Source organism: Homarus americanus, unplaced genomic scaffold (assembly GCF_018991925.1).
Source record: "Homarus americanus isolate GMGI-L3 unplaced genomic scaffold, GMGI_Hamer_2.0 scaffold48354, whole genome shotgun sequence".
Taxonomy (NCBI): Eukaryota; Metazoa; Arthropoda; class Malacostraca; order Decapoda; family Nephropidae; genus Homarus; species Homarus americanus.
The window spans coordinates 7,087,434-7,107,790 of record NW_024723833.1 but is presented as its reverse complement, the minus strand read 5'-3'; the positions used below and the strand labels follow the sequence as shown (position 1 = coordinate 7,107,790).

Sequence of the window (20,357 nt, the reverse complement as noted above, 5' to 3'; positions counted from 1 at the left end):
ATTAGAGTCATGTCGTTTTCCAGTCATCTGTCATAGCATAACCTAATCTAATCTACCTGAAGTTCCAAAGGTATTTTATATCCCTGTACTATACACATTTGTGGAAGAATTTTGCATTTTAATAATTTTTCAACTCGGAGGTAAACCACTGTACAATAACTTGCTCTAAAGAAAACATCTGAATAATTTATAACATAATTACTCTTGCAGGACTTTGGAAAGATGGCTCTGGAGGCCTTGAAGACAAATGTTTCATATTTCACCGGCCAGGATCTGAAAACCAAATGTCAGCATGGAGGAGATCTAGTTATTGATCTGGGCATTTTACTCAGGATGCAATCCATGTCAAAACTGACCAAAAAAGACCACTACACGCCAGTTCATAAGTCCTTCCTGGAATTTTTAGGAGCTTTCTACCTATCGGGACTCATACATGATACCTCATTACTACAAGCAGAAATTGACAATATTGCAGAGAAGTTGGACATCACGCACCCAGTATTGAGGTATGAAGTATTCAGAGTAGAATTGCATTTACAAATTTGTCATCAAACAGTTCACTTTACTATTATTTTTGCTTTAACACTTTTATGAATCACAGGCTTGTCCCTAGTATTACCTTCAAATTTGAAAGAAACAAATGGACCCCTTCCATTTGTTGATATGCTTATTATGAGAAATGGTCACAATTATAAATTTAAGGTGTACAGAAAGCCTACACAGGTAGACACTTTCATACATTTTTTATCGAGCTACTATGAGTCTACCAAAATTTCAGTTTTTTCTGCTATGTTTTTGAGATGTTTGCAAATTTGTGTCTGAATTTATTGAAGAAGAACTGCAACACATTCAGTTCATTGCACAAAAACTTGGCTACCCTTCATTGTTTGTTGATCAGTCTTAAAAGGGCAAAAAAAAAATCCCGTTATTGAACTCATACTAGACAAGTTCCTACATTGAAGAATATTTTGACTACCTTATTGCAATGAATTTGTCCCGTTAGCTCAATCCCTTAAATTACTAAACATTGATGTTGTTTTTAAGTATGACTCAACTATTACTAGTATGTTAATTAAGAATAGCCCAACCTTAATATACAGTTTTATAGGTTTACTGAAATTTTTTTTGAGACAGGCAAGGGAATAATTACTCCTTAAACTGTACTCAACCCTGAAGATATGAATTACATGAAAGTGCTTGGGAACTTCCTGTTTTCTTGTTTCCTATGTGGTTATCAGCATATACTTGGATCATGTACACCTACAGTGATTTATTTGCAAACATAGTATATTAATACTTACTTTACTCTTTGCTTCCTTAAACCATCAATGTGTGATAGGCTGTTATTGCATTATACAGTACTGTAGTATTCCTTATCTGTAAAACCAATACTTCACAGAGTAAATGTATATACTTGTAGCACTCAACACACGGGTAGCTGGAATGCAAACTTTTAATACTTGTACTCCATAATGTGAAAGACCAGCCCCTTTGTTGGGTGGGTCTCTTGTGACCTGCCTCACCATGCATGTTGAATGTATCATAACTTTTCCTGTCTTGAAAAAAAAAAAGATTAAGCAATACATTTGCTGTCGTTAAATTGTTCTCTTAGTCTTACTAGAAATATTCTGCACTACTGTTTGCTTCAAAACAATATTTCACTACAGTACTGTATATATAAAAGTGGTGTACCCTTATCACTTAACACAACCAAAGATTGCAGATATTATTAAATATCAGTTTTCCTCTTCTCTTTACAGTCATAATTCTGGTTTGATGGTGCTGAAATATTTGGTTGGATTGTTGGGAAGAAATGCTCACATTATCTTCAACATTGTGTCCCAAATGGCTGTTCCACAGAGAATACTCTTCTTACTGCTCAAGGAGAGTGGCATGTACCAGATGAATGTCCTGGAAGTGAGTACCAAACACTGAACTGTAATGATGACAATATAATTATATAGAGTATAATACTGTAGTATTTATGGTAATGATAACATATATTACTATCCAGTAATATTGATATTAGTATTATTAGTAATGTACTGTGATTTCACTTTGTTATTTCACTTTTATGTGAAAACTTTATTTATATCAATCTTGCTTTGTGTAAGGAAAATTAGTAAATACTGTACATGACTGGGTAAATTGGACACACAAAGCTCGTGTGACCAGTTTGGATACGTATGAGGCTTGTGAGGTCTTGTGGATGTTGGTGGAGCAGTGAGTAGGTAGCCACATTGGGGCAGCCTGCACGCTCCCTCTGTGTTGCCTTTTCCACTGTTGTATGTGGACCAGCGCTACTATCATCTCATCTTGTAATGCAAGGATTTGTCATTACTGTTGACTGTTGCAATGTCATCTTAGCAAACTCCTATTGCATCTCCTAACCACTCTTTATATCCATTGGTGAATGAAGCAAAAGAGAACTGCTTTAACAGTAGCAACAAAATTAGAAATAATAATGTTAGCTGAAGCAGGTGAGGTGCTTCTGCACTTGATTGTATGTTTAGCCTTCGGTAGAGAATAACAATGGCAGCAAGTGAATAGCATTAGAAAGGTAATTAAAATAATTTAGATGTCATTGGACATGTGATTATACAGATATCAAATTGTGGACAACAGATCCTTAATCAGCATGTTCAGGAGTACACTTTGAGATTTTGGACAAAATCGGTGGGATCAAGATTAAGGCCGAAAACACCTTTTCTCTCAGAATTTAAATTTAATGTGTCTAACTACTGAGGTACCTGTACATCCAGAATAACACATAAACATCAAAAAGTTGCCTTGAAAAGGTAGAGCACAATATGTGCCATTAATGAGAAAGTAAAAAAATAAAATAAAATAAAAGGATTTCAGTGATGCACTCAACATTCATTTGTCAAAGATAATGACAAATTGTAAGTTCTCTGCTGGAAAAAATGGAGATGCTTGGAATATACTGTATATTGAGGACCAGACTTGAAGGAAAATGGTTCATCTCAAGTGATTATTTGTCCCTGTTGATTGCAAGTATCCAATTAGATAGCTGTTTTATTTCTTTTATTGTTTATTCTTTACATAGAATATTTTTATTTTCTCTGGTTTTTACTGTATTATGAAATATTGTAGTGTGATATTTTTTTGGGGGGGGGTGGGTGGGATGGTCAGTAGAGGTCTTGGAATGCATCCCTTTTAAAGACATGTTCTAAATTGCTCTCTATGCATTTTTTTCCTTAACAACCCTTGCATTAAGTGAGGGCCACCTGTTGTATTATAATGGGGTAAATGTTACAGTATTAACATTATCACTTCTCCTATTTATTTATGTTTAGTATTTATTTATTATTACCTTTGTTTGGAGAAAAGAGTTAATGGCCTCTAGGATTGAATTTGACAACTGTATGGATTTTAGTTTATTCTTCTCTTGGTGTCAAGACAAAGAATTGAATACTGGACTATATGATTTGCTTGTTAAACAGCACAAGGAGACAAAAGGTGTTTATCTTTAGATTTAGATTTTGATAATTGGCATTACAACATTACTTACCAGGTATTAGCATGTTAAATGAAGTTTTTCTTGATGTGAATACTAGTATAATCTTACATTAGCATGTTAAGGTTACGGTATGTGGAATCTTGAGTACAGACGATTCAGCTTCTTTATTACGAACGTACAGTTGTGTATGATCGGTATTTGCTCTTTTTTCCCCTTTTGCTGCTAAGGAACGAGCAACTAGCATGTATCAGAAGAACGTGGTGGAGGTAAGAGTCACCTGCTTTGCTTGTCATGGCTTTTTACATGTTAATTATTCTCCTCATGTTTAAATCAGTTTCCAGCATTCAAAGTATGGTGACACTTTCTGCATCTTGCTACACGTTACACCTGTAGACTGCCCTCATACCAGAAACAAAGATGTGATCTTGAATTTTGTACATTGGCTTGAGTACTGTACCATGTAAGTTAGGCAGTCATCACTTGTTTTAGATACAATGTTAGTGAAGCGGTTGCCACTTATTTTCCAGTCGTAAATAAGAGAGTGTAAGAAGAATGAAGATTATTGTATACTACACTGTTGGAAGATAGAGTGAGATAATAAATTGAGAGAGATACTGTAGCTATATAAAGCAGTAGAACAATAGCACATATGAAGAACAGTGTGGAGTTTGACCCTGTGATTAACATGGTGAATGTGGCCAAGAGAAAAGGCATCAATATGAGGAAAAACACTCCTCTCACAGTTAGGCATCATTATATGGATGAAGTTAATATCATGTCAAACATCACTGAAAAAAAGAAGATAATTGGTGTTGTCAAGTTTCTTATACTGTATACCTTAGAGATTACATGTATCTGTTTCCTCAATTCTAAGATGCTTATAGAGTACCGGTACTTTCATTGGGTAAGTGAGTGAGAAAGTATATAATGAGACAATCCACATTTCTCAATCTTTTACATATATATTTTTTTTCCATATGTGCGGCATTAGCTGTAGTTAGGGTGTGTCAATTTAAGTGTGCAAAGTGAAGAATTTAGAGTTTCAAAGACTACGAGTGACTAAATTATACTTTCTTATGTGCTAAATCGAAATATGGCTTCAAAATCTGGATTTGACCACCTCTAGCTACTGATATTTTGAGTTGAAATTCAATGAAAAATTTGCAATTTTTGCATATTTTTGTTGTATATAACGACATTTTATCAGGCAGACTGATTATCAGAAAGGTTTCTTGAACTTTACCAGGGTGTCTATGTCTTCCTTGCTCCTGTTTCTGGACATGAGCTCCCTACTGGCCACATGGCCCCTGATGTATGCCTCCCTCTCTTTTGAGTAAACATGTAGTGCTGCTTCAGTTGTCATCCTCACACACCTCTCTACTGACTGTGTGTGTGAGGACCATGAAGGAACTTCCATTGGTCTATCCAGAAACTCCATGATTGCAGCAGTGGTGAGGGAACAAGTCAGAGGAGGCTCGGTTACTCCAGAGTTACATTCAATAAGCTCCGAGAGTTTGGTGGCATCTGGTTTGACGTCAGGAGTCCTCCTGGGTCTAACACTACAAGTGTGTGTATCCTCATCTCCTTCACCTCTGATTTCCAGTATCTTTTTCACAGCTTCCCTCCTCTCCTCCTCCACCTCACTGCGCATCACTATTCCTCCCACCTCCCTCGTCTGACTTTTGAGCAGTTTTAGCTGGTACAGTACACGCCTGGGGCCCACCACCCAGCTGTGATTTAACTTGATGTTGAACCAGTTTGGCATATAGACTCCCACTATGAATTTCACAATTATCCTCAGATGTTTGAGGTTACTACCCTTCAGTCCATGTTTGGAAATCCACAATCTGCAGAACCTTAGAGCAGTGGTGAACCACCTACTGTGACAGACTGGCCCAATCTCCAGGAGAACTAGACTCTGAGTTACCTCTCCTCATCTGATGGCAGTGATGATTCTGTAACCATATGACTGGTCTGTGCTGAGATCCTTGACTACCTCCTGAGTGAGATTGGGTAGAGGAGGACCAACATTGATCCTCGTGAAGTTTGGGTTGATCTCCAGTTCAGTGGCTGTGTCTTAACATCTTCCCTAAGGGCCCTGATCACTTATTGTTGCTCAATGTCTTTCCATCCAGTGCAGTCACGAGGTGTGAGACTCAGCTCCCCACGTGAGCTTGGCCTCCACATAATGCATTACTCCTCCCTCCCAGCCAGTATTCACATTAGTGCTGTCACCTCCTATGGCCAAAAGGATCTGATCTGCTCCTCTTTCTTTTAGCCAGTTCACCAAATGATCAGCATGAATTCTCTTCTCTCTAGCTTCCTCTGGTACAAAATGCCACAAATACTTCCCACCTGGTTCATTGCACACTGTGTATTGTGTTTCTTTAATGATTCCAGGAAACTGCCTGTCAGTTCTTTCAGCTTCCATCATCACTTTGGTGTCATCAGTTCTCCCATCAAAGAAGATACAGGTGATGCCATTTTCCCAAATCTCTTCATCAAACTTCTTAGCCAGCTCCTTAGTCAGTCTCTCCTGAGCCCTTTTCACCTTTTTGTGATCAATCACCAGTGCTGTCTCAGACTCTGATAAGACCAGCATCAATCCAGGCAGCAATGGCAATCTCTGCAGTCTCTCTCAGCCCAGTATAATGTCTCAAGCTAGCCAGAGCTCTGTTGGTGATATTTGCAGTGTTATATCTTCTTAGTCACAGGCAAGGAAGAAGTTGTTGCAGCCTCTGATATGAAGACTTCGTCCTCTTCCTTACCTTCTCCAGTGTATCTCCAATCTCCTCCATCTCCAGTAGTGACTCCTTTTTCAACTCCTCTTCTTTCTTGGCTGACTCCTCTGCCTTCCTCCTCCTCTTCTCTTTGACCTTCCTTTTCTGCCGCTATCTATACAGTACTGCTTCCTGTCTCCTGATCTCAGGGTGATCAGCTAGACCCATCTGGTGTGACCCAACACTACCCCACCTTTTCTCTCTGACCTCTGATGAAGGCAAGCTCCTGCACTGGAATCTTCTGCTCCTTCCTTTATCTGCAGTCAATGTAAACCTCACAATATGTACATTGCGAAGTAATCACAATCATCAAAAGGGAGGGAAAGCACATGCATAGACACATTGATATACAATCATAGTCATATTTAGGTTATGTATCAATACTTTGTAGCCAAATATAAATACATAGGTAAATGGCCTTTTCAAACAACAAAAAATGCATTTCTAAGTTTCTTATATAAAATGACATTATTTGAATACAGTACCTGTAGTATTTTAACTATTGATTACTAAAATTGACACACCCTGAATTAGTATTTAGCATACTGTATTCTACTGGAGTACTGTACAGTATATGGGTACAACAAAAATGAAACATATACTGTAATACAAAAATCCAGAACTGAATATAAGTATTAGGTTTAAGAATATCTGGAGTATTAAGATGAGATCATTAGTCAATTGTAATGTAAGTTGGAATGTGTCAAGTTAAAATGTTGCATAAATGCATTTGGCATCTTACCTACTTTATGATGTATGTGTGGGTTAACTTTGAGTGACCTTTGAAATCCTCACCATTATAACACACCTTAGCAGAGCTTACCTTTGCTAGAGTGTTTTGACATGTTTAACAGCATGATACACTGTCCAGTTGATGAAATGGTTGTTTCGGCTCCATTCGTCTTCTTTTCAGAGATCAAAGTTCTCGCATAATTCAGAGCACCTGTGGACATAAAAGGAAGCTTGTATTCTTGCCCTCTTGGTTCCTATTATGACATGATCAGTTTGTTTATTTACATTATTTGTTAATAATTAGGGATGTTTATTTCCCAGAATTCAGATTTACCATTGTTATTTATTAGATACAGTAAAGTACAGTGTTAAATAAAGGTATTGATTCACTTTCAGCTCACATTTTTTATGTATTGATTTAGACTTTACAGTATTTGATCCAGCGAGGACTCGGAGTTTGTATTGGTTAACAATGATGATAGTTTAACCTCATTGTTGTAACTGATAACATTAAATAAAGTTAATGTAAATGGTACATGAATACATTAGTGCAGAAAATAAAGATAATTGTAATATAATGGTATTAAATTTGGGGGCTATCTAGACCAGGTGGTCTATCTTACACCACAAATGCAGTTGATATGAACCAATGTTTATGGCTGAAAATGGTTTGAATTGCACGAGTTTGCATCAGGGTTTCAACCCCTGACATGAAGGCTCACTTGTTCTGAGACAGCCACTGAATTAAATACTGTAGTATTTTTCATCAATCTTAATTCAATTAGGTGGGAATACTACTGTATTCTAATAATGAGGGTATTAATTATCTATCTAGATAAGGTATCCTAACAGTAGGCAGGCTGTCTTAGTGGTGAGGATCTCTCAGATAACTTGTTTCTTCCTCTTGGTCATAAAATGGGATTGCATCCTTCATATTCTTCATTTCTATGAAGCAAGTGAGATGGTCAAAATCTGTGTGTTGTTAAACTACCAGCCAAATGGATGTTTAGGAAATTTTCATGTATAAAGTTAAATGTTAAGTGAGGTCCTTTATAGGGGTTCTTATTTATTTAATAGGTATGCAAACATGTATCAGGAAGAGAGCACGTTGTAATCCAGACAAATTCAGGTGAACTTGAAGACTGGGGTCGACTGTTGTATTCCCCTGATTGTATGTTGGAAGGTGTTGAGGTTCTCTTGGACTTTGATGGCAATTCCAAGGATAAGCATGAGTCATTCTTCACATCCATGTCCTTCAATGAGAGCGTCAAGAGTGTAAAACTAACATGTGTTGTTGGAGGTGACTTTGGTGAGACAGAGGTAAGGCACTGTTATATCTCTGTTATTTACACTGCTTTATGATCAGTACTGTATTTTATTTGAGAATTTAGATACAAGTATTTTTTTTTCTTGGTTTACTACTATTACTTTTTTTTCTTTAAGGTATATTAAAATTTAATGATTATATGTATAAAAAGTACAGTAAATAGTGAAATTTTGAATGACATTTACAATACAATAAGTTATAAGCTGATATTTTAATGCAGGTTACAAGATTAGTGTCATATGTGCGAGCTGTCCTGACAAAACGTCGCTTGGAGTCATTTGAGATCCAAGTTACATCTTTGGAAGAAGCAACGGCAGAAATCCTAAGTCCTGTTGTGGAAATGATCTGTGATACACTACCAGACTTGGCACAAGCCCTCAACAAGCTAGTTGTGGCTCTGGAGCTGGATGGGAAGCAGGTTGGTACTGGAAATTTTTTAAAGATTTCATTTTCATTAATGCCTTTTTCAACAAAGTTTACACCCATTGTTTAGTGTAGTATGCAGAACATATTTCTAATGTGGTAACTGTATTATTTCCTATCTCCCAAACTGTGCTATGTTTATTCAATATTGTAGTGATTTTTTATTACATTCAGAGCCTTTCTGAAATATTTTACTTATCAACAAAATCTTCTCTCCTCATTGCTGATGATTCACTATAGTACTGTACTTGAAGCATCCAGTATGCTCAAGAATTTTGCATGGTGATATAGTTCTTACTCCAGTAAATTACAAAAGAACTTTGTTAATTTGTCTCTTGTAAGCTTTTATGGGCATTTTAAATAGTCCCAATTGAATTATAGTTTGTTTACAAACTTGTTTCTCTACTGATTCAGATATGTCACTATAGAAAGGATATGTGTGTACCTCACTAGCTGTTCCCTTATCCTTTGGCACAGCCCAGGAATTTGTGTTGATATCTGAATGCCTAAACTCTTTAACTTGTTTCCTGCAAGTATTAAAAACATTAGCTGGAGACCCAAGGAGGTCTTCAAGAAGCAAGTTGAGAAGTTTCTTCATCTTTTCCTGGTCAATCTGGCTGTAATGGTTATGCATGTTACCAGTAATGTAATGTAACAGTTTGGTACAACATTTTCTCCCAAAGAGCTTGGTTACTGACTGAACTGCCTGAAGCAGAAGCCCCTATATTTTATAAAATTTTTAGGCCAAGTATGGAGGGTAAAGGTCATGTCCTTTTTACATTAGCCATAAGGCTGATGATGGTAAATTCATTTATACATAGAACCAAACCTTACATAGGTTTTAACACTCAACAGGTGATGCAGCTGTGCCAGGTCCTACAGATGGCTCCACAGGTGCGAGTGCTCCATCTCCCTCATTTGGCATGTGGGCTGGAAGGACTTAAAGCTGTAGCACAATTAGTCGAAAACAACCCTCTAGTATCCCTCAATCTAGCAGGGTCACTCAGTTCAGGTACTCCGGTAAGTTTATGGAAAAATTGTTTCTCACTCATTAAGGTTATAAGTTATGTCATAGTATATACTGTACAGTATATTCTCGATTTAACAGAATCTGTTATAATGGGAAATTTTATCAAAGAAAATGTAATTTTGTGAAACATCAGTTTGCTCTATACAGTATTTGTTTAGACCAATTCAGAGGGGTTAGATAATAGTGATCCTATGACTTTTTATTGTTTATTCAGGTACTGTAGTATATGTGACATAATATATAGATACTATGTATTGGTTTGATAATGGTTAATATTCTGAACAGGTGGATGAAAGATCAACAGGAACAGGTGCTAGTACCCCCTCTCCTACCCGGGAAGATGCTCCAGCTCCTCTCTCATTTTGGAGCTTCACTGATGCACAAGGCAACACTCGCTCAGTCTTCAATTCACTCCCACGTTCCTTCTATCAGTCACTTCCAAGACGGGGTCGACTGCACTCACTCTCAGCGGAAAAGAGAAACTCTGATACGACACTTTTGCAGAAGACCTCATTCCCTCCACCAGCTTGTAGTCCATTAGTTCACTCTAATGGCTTCCATGAAGTAAATCAGTTATTTCTGATTATTTTGTGTGTGTGTGTGTGTGTCTTGGAAATTGTTAATTATTGATATTCTTGTTAATTATTGATATTCTTGTTAATTATTGATATTCTTGAAAACATCAGCAAATATAAATGACAATTTAAAAATGCTGGAGAGTAAGAGTTTTTAGATAGATATTTTTTCTCTTTCAGATCTTCTCAGCATTCCGCAACCCATCTTCTAGAGTTTGTCATTTAAATATCAGCAAATGTACAATGGGGGCCGAGGACTTAGTGTGCCTTGGGGAAACTGTTCGCTTTACCAAGTGTCTCTCATCTCTGAGGATGGAAGGACTCTCAAGAATGGCAGAGATTATCCCAGTTCTCATAGCATTACAGGTGCCTGTGAATAATTTTTTTTTTTGTGTGTGTGGTTTTCATAGTTTCAGTAGTTTTTAAAAATCGTTATTGGCAAACTAAAGTACTGTAATGTTACTTTAAATATGGGTAATGTGTGTAATCCAGAGGTGGATAGTGAGAGAAAGGGAGAAGATGGAGGAATGGGGTGAGGAAGGGACAGTAAAGGGAAATTGATATTTAGGAAGCAGTCGCATACATGAATGATAGAAAACCATGGCATCAAGTTGCTAATAGGGATGTTATACCAGTAAGATTAAATTCTAAACCCTGACTTAAGATCATCCACTCTTCCCTTACCTCACTCATCCTGATCATATTTCACTCATAATGACTTCATATCACCTATTCTCTATCTCATTCACCTAGATCTTGTGTTGCTCATACTGAGTCATAAAATTTGCTTAAAATATTTTATTTGCACAAACATAAAACATTTTTACATTTCAGCAAGTACAGTATATTTGCAAATTTTGTCTTGGGATTTCTTTGTGTAAATGTATCAATTTCTTAGGTTATGTCCACTGGTATATCTCGTGCATGTGCAGTAGTTTCAGGCCTTTCAGTCTCTCATTCCCCAATGTTGACCTGAATGGTGTTTTATTCTTTTCAGTCCACTGAAAGATCTTTCAGCAGAGCATGTTGTTACTGGCAGGGTGCACAGAATAATGAACGGGGCCCTCACGTTGGGGAACATGGAACCTGGTGTCTGGGAGAGGGTGGTGATGAGTGTAGTTGAAAGGCTGGTGGGGCCCTTTTCTTTGGCCTTTTTTTTTCCCACCTGACATGCCATGCCTCACTCTTGATACTGCCAGGAGATGGCAGGTCCTCCCGGTAGAGGTCAACCAACTGTTGTATTCTTCTGCTGCCCTCTGCTGGTGTCAGGGTTACCAAGATGGATGTTACCAAGATCGATGTTACCAAAATGGATGAGATGACACTGAGTCCCTGGAAGGCCTTCTGGTGCAGGGAAGTGAGCCTCATCTCCAGCTCTGCCATGAGATGGTCTCGGAGTGGAATGGCCACCATTCTCCTGTAGTATTCAGCTGGTCCATTAGCTGACATGTTGTCTTGGTGTTGTTGGCATTTGCAGAGTTTGGGCATGGAAGGTGTGATGGTGCCCATCATGTTCTTGATACTAGTGATCTGGATGGACTTAACAACAGCTAGGTTGAGGGCATGTGATGAGCTGCTGGTAGAGGACCAAGGGGTTGGTCTCCTTTATGATAGCTGCTGCCCGCCATGTTGCCAGCTGGTTGTCACCTTATCTGCTGTAATTCTGCCAGTTACCACATTGTCATAGTACTCCAAAAAGTCCACTAGGTCCTCTCTGATGTGGTCATTAGGGTCCACATACCTCAACACCTTGCTGAGCTGCTCCTTGCAGGCAAAGACAGTGACCTCATCAGCTATGATTGAGAAAAACTTGTTTTCTTCACCTTCTGAAGGATATGGCCATGTATCTGTTCCCCACAAATGTGAATCAACTGGTTCTGGATATTCCAAGATGTGTACAGAGCATTCTTGGCAGCTTTGCCTAGGTGCATACCCAGAACCCTGTCTCCAGCCTCCACACGGAAGTCAAGGAGGGCCAGAAATTTGCTATGATTGGCAGTCCCATCACTGGCAACGTCCTTGGTACTGTCTCTGTAACCTCGCAGAGAAATTTTCTGACGGCCACAGAGGATAAAAGTCTTGATGCTGGCCCAGGGAGGGCGTTTCCGGGCTACCAGGAAACCCCCTCCCCGGGTGTGTCCCTGATTCCCACTCTGTAACAGAGGGTTGGGGATAGGGAGAGCATGCAGCTGTAAAAAAAAATGCCTTTGCCTCTGGCAACCAGAACACTATGCTATTAAGTAAACACGGCTAACCCTCACAAATGTGGAAACTGTCTGTAAAACAGTGAGGATGATTTCAACCTTAATAGTCCTGACCCTGTATTATTAACACTGATATTACATTGTCCTTACTTCAGATTTTGTCATCCTAATAGTTTGCTATACAATACTAAAACTTGAAATGTAAGGTAGGAAAATGCATCTGTTTTGTTTTTATTTCAGGAAAATACCAGTTTGCAGCTTCTTGACCTGACATCTCCTCACATTCTCCTGGGTGATGCTGCTCTTCATGTCACTCTAAATGCTCTTGCTAGAAACAAGTCTCTTAGGTTTCTTGTACTAAATGGATGGACAATTCAAGTAGAGGTAAGTTTAAAAAATAAAAATATAGTGGTTTTCATTTCCTAGCATTTATTAAGAAACAATAGTACTGGAACAGGTACAGATGCAGTACTGTACAGTTACAAAAGTTTTAGAATGATAGATAATGCACTTTCACAACTGAAGATCAATGTAAATTATTGTTACACCATCTTATACAGAAGGAAAGTAAGGGCACTTTAATTTCTCATAAAAATTACACATCAATATGCTGTCTACATATGTTACGAGCAATGAGGAGATAAGTCTCAAGACTCCCAACATCTGATGGTTTGTCACATACAGTAGTTAAATTTTTTTTTTAGTTATGGTACATTTTAGTATTTCTAGAAAGATCAAATTGAGATTGTCAGATAATGGATTACACAGCAGTTCCCAACTATTTTGTGATATTATCCTCTTACAGATCCCATGGGTTATAAATGTTGTGGAATATGTACCACTTGTGCCTATTGTGAAAATGTATTTATATTTCAATCCCAAAATATTCCTAAAAATCACTCACCCCCCATAATACAGCAATTAATATTTTCCATTTGATATCTTAACTAAACATTATTAAAAAGCAAATGACTCGGCCATACTGTATAAATGGAAGAAACCATTGAAAAAATGGAGCGTGTTTGGATATTGCTGTTTCTCTCTTGTACACAATACAGTGTACAGTAGATAATAATTGATAAATTTTCATATCCATAGATAATAATAGGTGACTGTACAGTATTAGACAACATCCTTGATACAAAGTCATGTGAAGCAGGACCTGTAGTCACTAGATTGAAGATAAGATATATTTATAGCCGATTGTTTCTGAAACTTTATTTATATCTTACAGAGTGAACGATCCTTGAAAGAGTTAATCCAGTTCCTGACAGTGACAGAGCTACAACACCTTGACCTGGGAAGCTGCCAGGTGATGGTCACAGTACATGATGGACCTTTGGCTCGTCTCTCGAGGCAGGATGATGTGATAGCTGCACTTCAGGAAGGAGTTCCCCCTCTTCAAAACAGCACCTTGGCATTTATGAATCTTGATAATTTTGAGGTACTGTATAGTGTTTTTATACCCTTGATTTTAATTTATATTTTATCATACTAACGGAGGCATTCATGTACAGTGGTCCCTCGATTAACGAACGGTTCAATTAAAAAAATTTTGTTTAACGAATTAGCTCCCATAAGGATTTTCAGTTCCATTAACGAACAAAACTTTGATTAACGACAACCTTACGAGAAACACACTTTGTTGTGCACATCAGCTGATCAGCTGATAGGCTAGTCTGCCAATACAGTAATTGGTTCTATGTTTACATTCATTTCCAGTGGAGTAAATATCAAGAAAGTTGTGCTCTTGAATATTTTTGCATTTTTTATATTAAAATTATTGGTCATTCTGAAATTTAGTTAACATATTGATAATATATACGTACAGTACAGGGAACAGTTTTTGTGTGCCCTTCAGCTGATCGAATCACCCACCAACGCTTCTCAGTTTAACTTTGTTTACAGTGGAGTGAACATCGAGTTTGTTGGTCTCTTGAATATTTTTGCATTTTTACATGAAAATTATTGGACATTGAGATTTAGTTAACATATTGATACCCGGTAATATACAGTGCAGAAATTATTATGAAACATGAAGAAGGCATTAGAACCAATGCACTCTGTAAAGAATATGGCATGTCATCATTGACTGCCTCTACAATCAGCTGTTTGATATGTAAACAAAGCTGCCAGGAATACGACATACACACCTCAAAGTAAGTTAAAATACAGTATTCTATTGTTTTTTATTTATTATTGTACAGTATACAGTACAGTACAGTACTGTATTTAGTTTATATTTAATGTTTTGTTAATTCTATTACCGGTATACAGTACTTTGTATACCGGTATATACTTTTTCTGTGAGTTGGAACCAATTACCCAATATCCCATTGAAATAATAGATTCGGTGAAAAAATTTTTTGATTAACAATCGACTCTGTGGAACCAATTGTGTTCGTTAATCGAGGGACCACTGTACTGTACAATATGTCATTCAAGATAAAAAAAATCACGATACGTCAAGTACAGGGGCCCCCCAAGTTTGCTGATTTTTACTTCGTGGTTCTCGGTTATTTGTGGATGACATCCTGGTTGTGCCAAGAATGTCTGTGGGTAGTTTTAAAGTTGCCGGCATTTTTGCGGCTGGGACAGGGAGCCATTCTTTCTAGAGACAGTAATTTCCCTTACCTGTATTGTAAATACTGTGCGTCTTATGGAGCAGGAAATACGGTACCCAAGTATCAAGTTTTTAACAACAGATCCTTCATCAGCACAGTATAAGGATCACACGATCAAGTTGCACCAGGAGAGTACTGTGCATTAAAAAGAGGTTTAACCTTGGGGGCAATTTTTAAGGGAGTGTCTGTGAATCCATGGAGTGGTAGGTGTAGCCAGAATTAAATACTGTATATAAATGCGACAATACGCTGTGCTGCTTAAAGGTTTAAGTTCATAAATTATAATTATTCAAGCAAGGTTCTTGGTAATCAGTCGGGTAGATGAATAAACAGTTTTTGTAGAAGCAATGCTATCCTGTTACTGAGCACAGCCTTTACCCTGAATAATTGCAATCTCTTTCTATGGCCACTTAGTAGTTATTTACCTTGCAAGTCTCATGTTTCATCCCCCTAGCCAAAAAGTGGAATTTTTGCCCTGATCCTCCACTTTTTCTGGGGTTTTGCGGGTCTGGTCATTAAATATGTGTTGCGAGATATTTTGCATCATCTATTTTCAAGAGAAAATATACCTCTTACTCAAGAAGAAAAAAGAATTGAGCTGGATCTAAAAATTTTACAGCCTTTAATTTCCTCAACTATTTCAGGTGACTTTGAACAATAAAGTTGTGTTAAGGGGACCACAGCTGCTCTTCCTACTCAGACACTTCCCAAAGCTTGTTGATGTTTCTCTAACATCCAGTCTTGGGGCTGATGTGATTGATGATGCTACAACACACAGACTCTTCTCTCTCTTGCCTGGATCATTTCCATTCCTGAGAAGGTTAACATTGGGTGGTTGGGTGTTTTCTCTGGACAACTGTGAGAAGGTAAGGTATTTTATAAAATTCAGAATACATATGGCTTAAAATTTTATACAATTTGTGAGATGTGATGTATTTGGAAACAACTTAGAAATAATCTGGAAAATCCTTATCTTATAGTACAAATGTATTGGCAGGTAATGCGTGCTGGAGGTAGACAGCTTCGAGGTAGTCAGCTACGGGAGGTGTTATTGGGAGGAGTAGAGGTACGAGAATCGAGTGGAAAGCCTGGCATGGAGCACACACTCCTCCAAGCCCTCACCACCAACCTCCACCACCTTTCTCTCCTCTCCCTTGCTGGACTTAAACTCACTCCAACTCAGTCAGCTCTGTTTGGGAAGGTAAGTTTAGTTCAAGTACTAACTTATATTGTACAAAAAATTTTCTTGAAAGTTATATTTTAATTATTAGGTGAAAAAGCTGCATGAGTTTTTGTAGGAATGAATTTAGTGATAATTATATTTGTATTCTGCTAATTAATTAAGAAATACAGTATATTTTAATTGAAGGTAGGGGTAGTCCTTGATTACTTTAGGAAGTTATGACCCTGTGGATTTGCATTAGGAAGAGCATCCAGCCATAAAACTTTGCCCATAACCTGGTCTTGGCTGTATTTTCTTGGCTGGTACAGTACTGAGGTTGCAGTGATGAGTGAGTCAGGAGGACATCCTGTTTTGATGTTAGCAGGTAATCACCTGCTAACCCACACAAGTATGGAAATTGGCTGTGAAATGTTAATGGTAATGATGGTGATGATTGTAATAGAATTGTTTAGTTTGGGAGAGAGAGAGAGTGGGAAGTATTCATATGCAGTAGCTCATATGTCTTGGTTGGAGTTCAGTTTGGCCTAATTTCCCTTCTGTCTCTACCTTCTTATATCCTGTTCTGTAAGGCACTTGTTTACACCATGAATAATCTCTGAAAAGACACAGGTCTGCTGTTGTTGGGATTTGGGATGCTGTACCAGTGTTCTTGGAGTTTCCAGGATATCATTGATTCACTTAAAATAAGGGAGAGTTGTGAAGTCAGTGTTTGGTTGGAGAGTTGTGAAGTCAGTGTTTGGTTTAGCATCACATTCCATATATGCAGCAAAAACAAATTTTGCCATGATTTTATCTATTGTCTGCTGGGAAGTTTCATCTGAACTAAGGTGGGTGGATTGGTTCTAGAATCAGGGCAAGTGTGTTTACTAACTTATAAGATACTTGTTCTTATAAGACATTCTGCCTCTAGAGAGAATACCCTTCACATCTAGTCTCTCTCATTTGAGGACAAAGGATATGATACGGACGGATGAGTAATATTAGATGAGCTCCCAGCTGTCAAGGGGGCAAGGAGTGATGGACTACACCCCAATCCCCATTTTTTATCTTTCAGACACTGCGAGATAAATTGGCATCATCTACCCTTGAGCTAGAGACCCGGGGTCTGGGATATGCAGCCATCAAGGCTCTGAGACAGGCGCTCACAGATGGAGGTAAATTTGAGTTCGAATTTCTTGGTGGCCCATCAGGCACTTACAAGCTGAAAAAGATTGATAGGAGAGAAAAACTGATTGGTAAATGGGCTTGCATATCCACTCTGGATAGATTAAGTGAACTGTAAGATTATGTAAGCACGTGAATTTTAAGGAGGCTATAATCTACATTATTAATTGATAGGAACTATGTTGTGCATATATTAGACTTTCTACAAATTAACAGCAAGTGATCATCTGAGGTGTTCATACTGTACATGTACTCAGTGCTAGATGACGGACACTTGTGCTAACTGTTATTCATAAGATCTTAAAATGTGTGATATATTGTTAACAAAGTTGGATGTATACTCATTAACATGGAAATGAGAGTGAAGTTGATGATACTCTAATGAAGATGATTACTGTTAATGGCAGTTCACCAGTTTTAGCCTTTTTTATTAGTGAAATTGGCCATATTGTCTTAAATTTGAGAATTTATAGAATTAAAATTTGAATCAATTGACAGTTATATGTGATTTGGTAAACTAATATTAAGGCATTGTCAGAACTATATGGTAAATAGCAGGACTTTATGGCAATGGTGCTTTTTAACCCTGTGCTTCCATGCAGATTTTGCCTTATTCAGAAATCTTAGGCAATACAATTTTCATTTATTTATTTTTTTTTTATTTATTTTTTTTTTTTGACAAGGCACATGGACATGAATCATTCAAGTTGCTGATGTGCTGAAAATGTTTTTAATGTAAATTGAAACAGTTTACATCTGATGTTAGGGTATTATTTGACAAATGGAAATATTATTATTTATTCGTACAGTAATTGTCATTGTGCTTTTCCCATCACTTGACAGACTACAAACTGTATATATTGATACTACATGTACTGTACAGTGATAATTCCCCCGTGTACATAGTTTTTACATATATTTTAATGATCAGGAGAACATTGAGGTAAGCTATATTTGATTTGTTTGCTGTAAAAGCTATTATACAACCCTCTTAGTTTTCAAGTATTTTATTTTTTCACCACAGATGGTAAAATAGAATAAAAGATATGCTTTTTAACAGCAATAGAGGGTGTTATTAATAAGTACTGTACAAGTTTCACTTGTTATTTTGTATATACAAATTGCAGTTATATTGTATAAATCTCTCTTATCAAAGAGTCCAGTTGTCAATTACCTAAAGAAAGCTAAATATTAGATAAAGAATTTTGTGTAAGTCACTCTGAATAATTTTCAGCTGCAATTTTTAGCCCTATGAATGTTTATTTTCAGAATACAATGAATGTTTTGTGAAATTACACAGCCACTTTTTTCTCAGCTTTGATGACATATACAAAATTTTTTGTTAAAGAAAATATACTTCCAGTGTAGAACTATATACTTCAAACTATAAGTTATAAGGGATTCATGTTATCTTTTCCTGAATAATTTGGGTGTATTTAATATTGTTGTGAGTATACCATGTCCACCCTCTCCTTTGTTTATAGCTGGGCAGCACATGAACAGTGTTTTATAAAAATTATCATTACTGACCCCAGCTACATCTTCAGCAGTGACATTAAGAAAATAATTTAATGTTGGTTAAGCTATTATATAAGTGAAACAAGTGACGCTTGCTTGTACTTGGAAAAAACGTTGGAAATGGAATATAGTGCTTTATTCGCAAATAAACTGAAATGGAACAATAAAAGTAAAGAAGCATGAAAAGGTGAAATAAGTAAGAGACAATAATAGAAATATGAGATACACCGCCATGTGTAATTAAGACAACAGAAGAACCATCCATGGACCATAAGGTGTAGCCTGTTTAGTTTTTTGAAGTTGTGCATCCACATTCAGCATGTGTACCACCTACCAGGTAAGTGTTTTGAGCCTACGTTATAGTCAAATTAATTGTACTTTATATACATGTTATGTATTTGTTTACTTGCTAAACCCAGAATTTTGTAATCAAGGCACTGATGTTAAACACAAATTTCCAGGTAACTTTACATCTCTGGAAACAACCTGGTTTTCCTTCTTTATCATATTGATAAGTGTTTATTATGTTTTAAGTACAGTATAATCCTCCCCCCCCCCATCATTTTTTTAGGAACTTAGTCCAGTGGTCATGAATTAAACCACAATGTAACCTGTGTGTTATATATGTGTACAGTACTGATGCAGTTGTATAGTCATGTTGCCATAGTCATTCTTCTCTTCAGGTTTAAAGCCACAATTATATAGTTTAAGCATTTAGTTTTATCTACTTGGGCCAGGGTAGATGACATTAAATTAATGCTCTAACAAAAATCTGTAATTAAAACAGAACTTATGTGGTGGCTATAAAGGATCTCAACTACAGTAGTGTGGCTGATAGCAAAAATACAGACACCTTTCTCTAAGTTCTGTATAGGATATACTCAGTTGGATATGAGGTGTTCATTTGAACAGTTTAAAAAAAAACGAATGTGAAAGTTACATACTGTAAATAAAGGATTGCAGCATTTTCTTTTGAATGATAGGGTAGAATTTCTTTTATCCGTAGACAAATTTCCAGTACAGCTAAGCCTTACTTATTACAATATGCTGTGTGAGAGAATTGTTATTGCCACTAGAATTCTATTTGCAAAACACAACGAGTTACAGTAAGCTTTTTTAATAGTACTGTATGGTGTACTTTAAATAATAATCTGAAGTGAAACTTCTTTCCCACGTTAAGCCCCACACAATGTTTTTAAATTTCTGTGACCATGACAAAAGTCACATGGGATCATTCACATGAGATCAGGTCATTTTCATTTTGCGGCCAATTTATCCCACAAGAAGTTTATATATATATATATATGTATGTATGT

General features: G+C 37.0%; 1 protein-coding gene across 2 annotated transcripts in view; it reads left to right on the top strand.

The window, feature by feature from the left end:
* Positions 1-19,287, top strand: part of LOC121863836 — a 34,092-nt gene extending 14,805 nt beyond the window's left edge. Inside the window, exons 9-21 of one of the 2 annotated variants that reach the window (XM_042362717.1) lie at positions 211-506; positions 1,761-1,917; positions 3,709-3,747; positions 8,071-8,313; positions 8,541-8,738; positions 9,599-9,763; positions 10,059-10,337; positions 10,529-10,714; positions 12,793-12,936; positions 13,787-13,996; positions 15,821-16,042; positions 16,174-16,377; positions 17,414-19,287. In XM_042362717.1, the coding sequence (XP_042218651.1) occupies positions 211-506; positions 1,761-1,917; positions 3,709-3,747; positions 8,071-8,313; positions 8,541-8,738; positions 9,599-9,763; positions 10,059-10,337; positions 10,529-10,714; positions 12,793-12,936; positions 13,787-13,996; positions 15,821-16,042; positions 16,174-16,377; positions 17,414-17,641 (2,571 nt within the window). In that variant the 3' untranslated portion in view covers positions 17,642-19,287. The remainder of the gene's footprint in view (positions 1-210; positions 507-1,760; positions 1,918-3,708; positions 3,748-8,070; positions 8,314-8,540; positions 8,739-9,598; positions 9,764-10,058; positions 10,338-10,528; positions 10,715-12,792; positions 12,937-13,786; positions 13,997-15,820; positions 16,043-16,173; positions 16,378-17,413) is intronic. The other variant, XM_042362718.1, reaches the window with a different exon arrangement.
* The last annotated feature ends 1,070 nt before the right edge of the window (positions 19,288-20,357 follow it).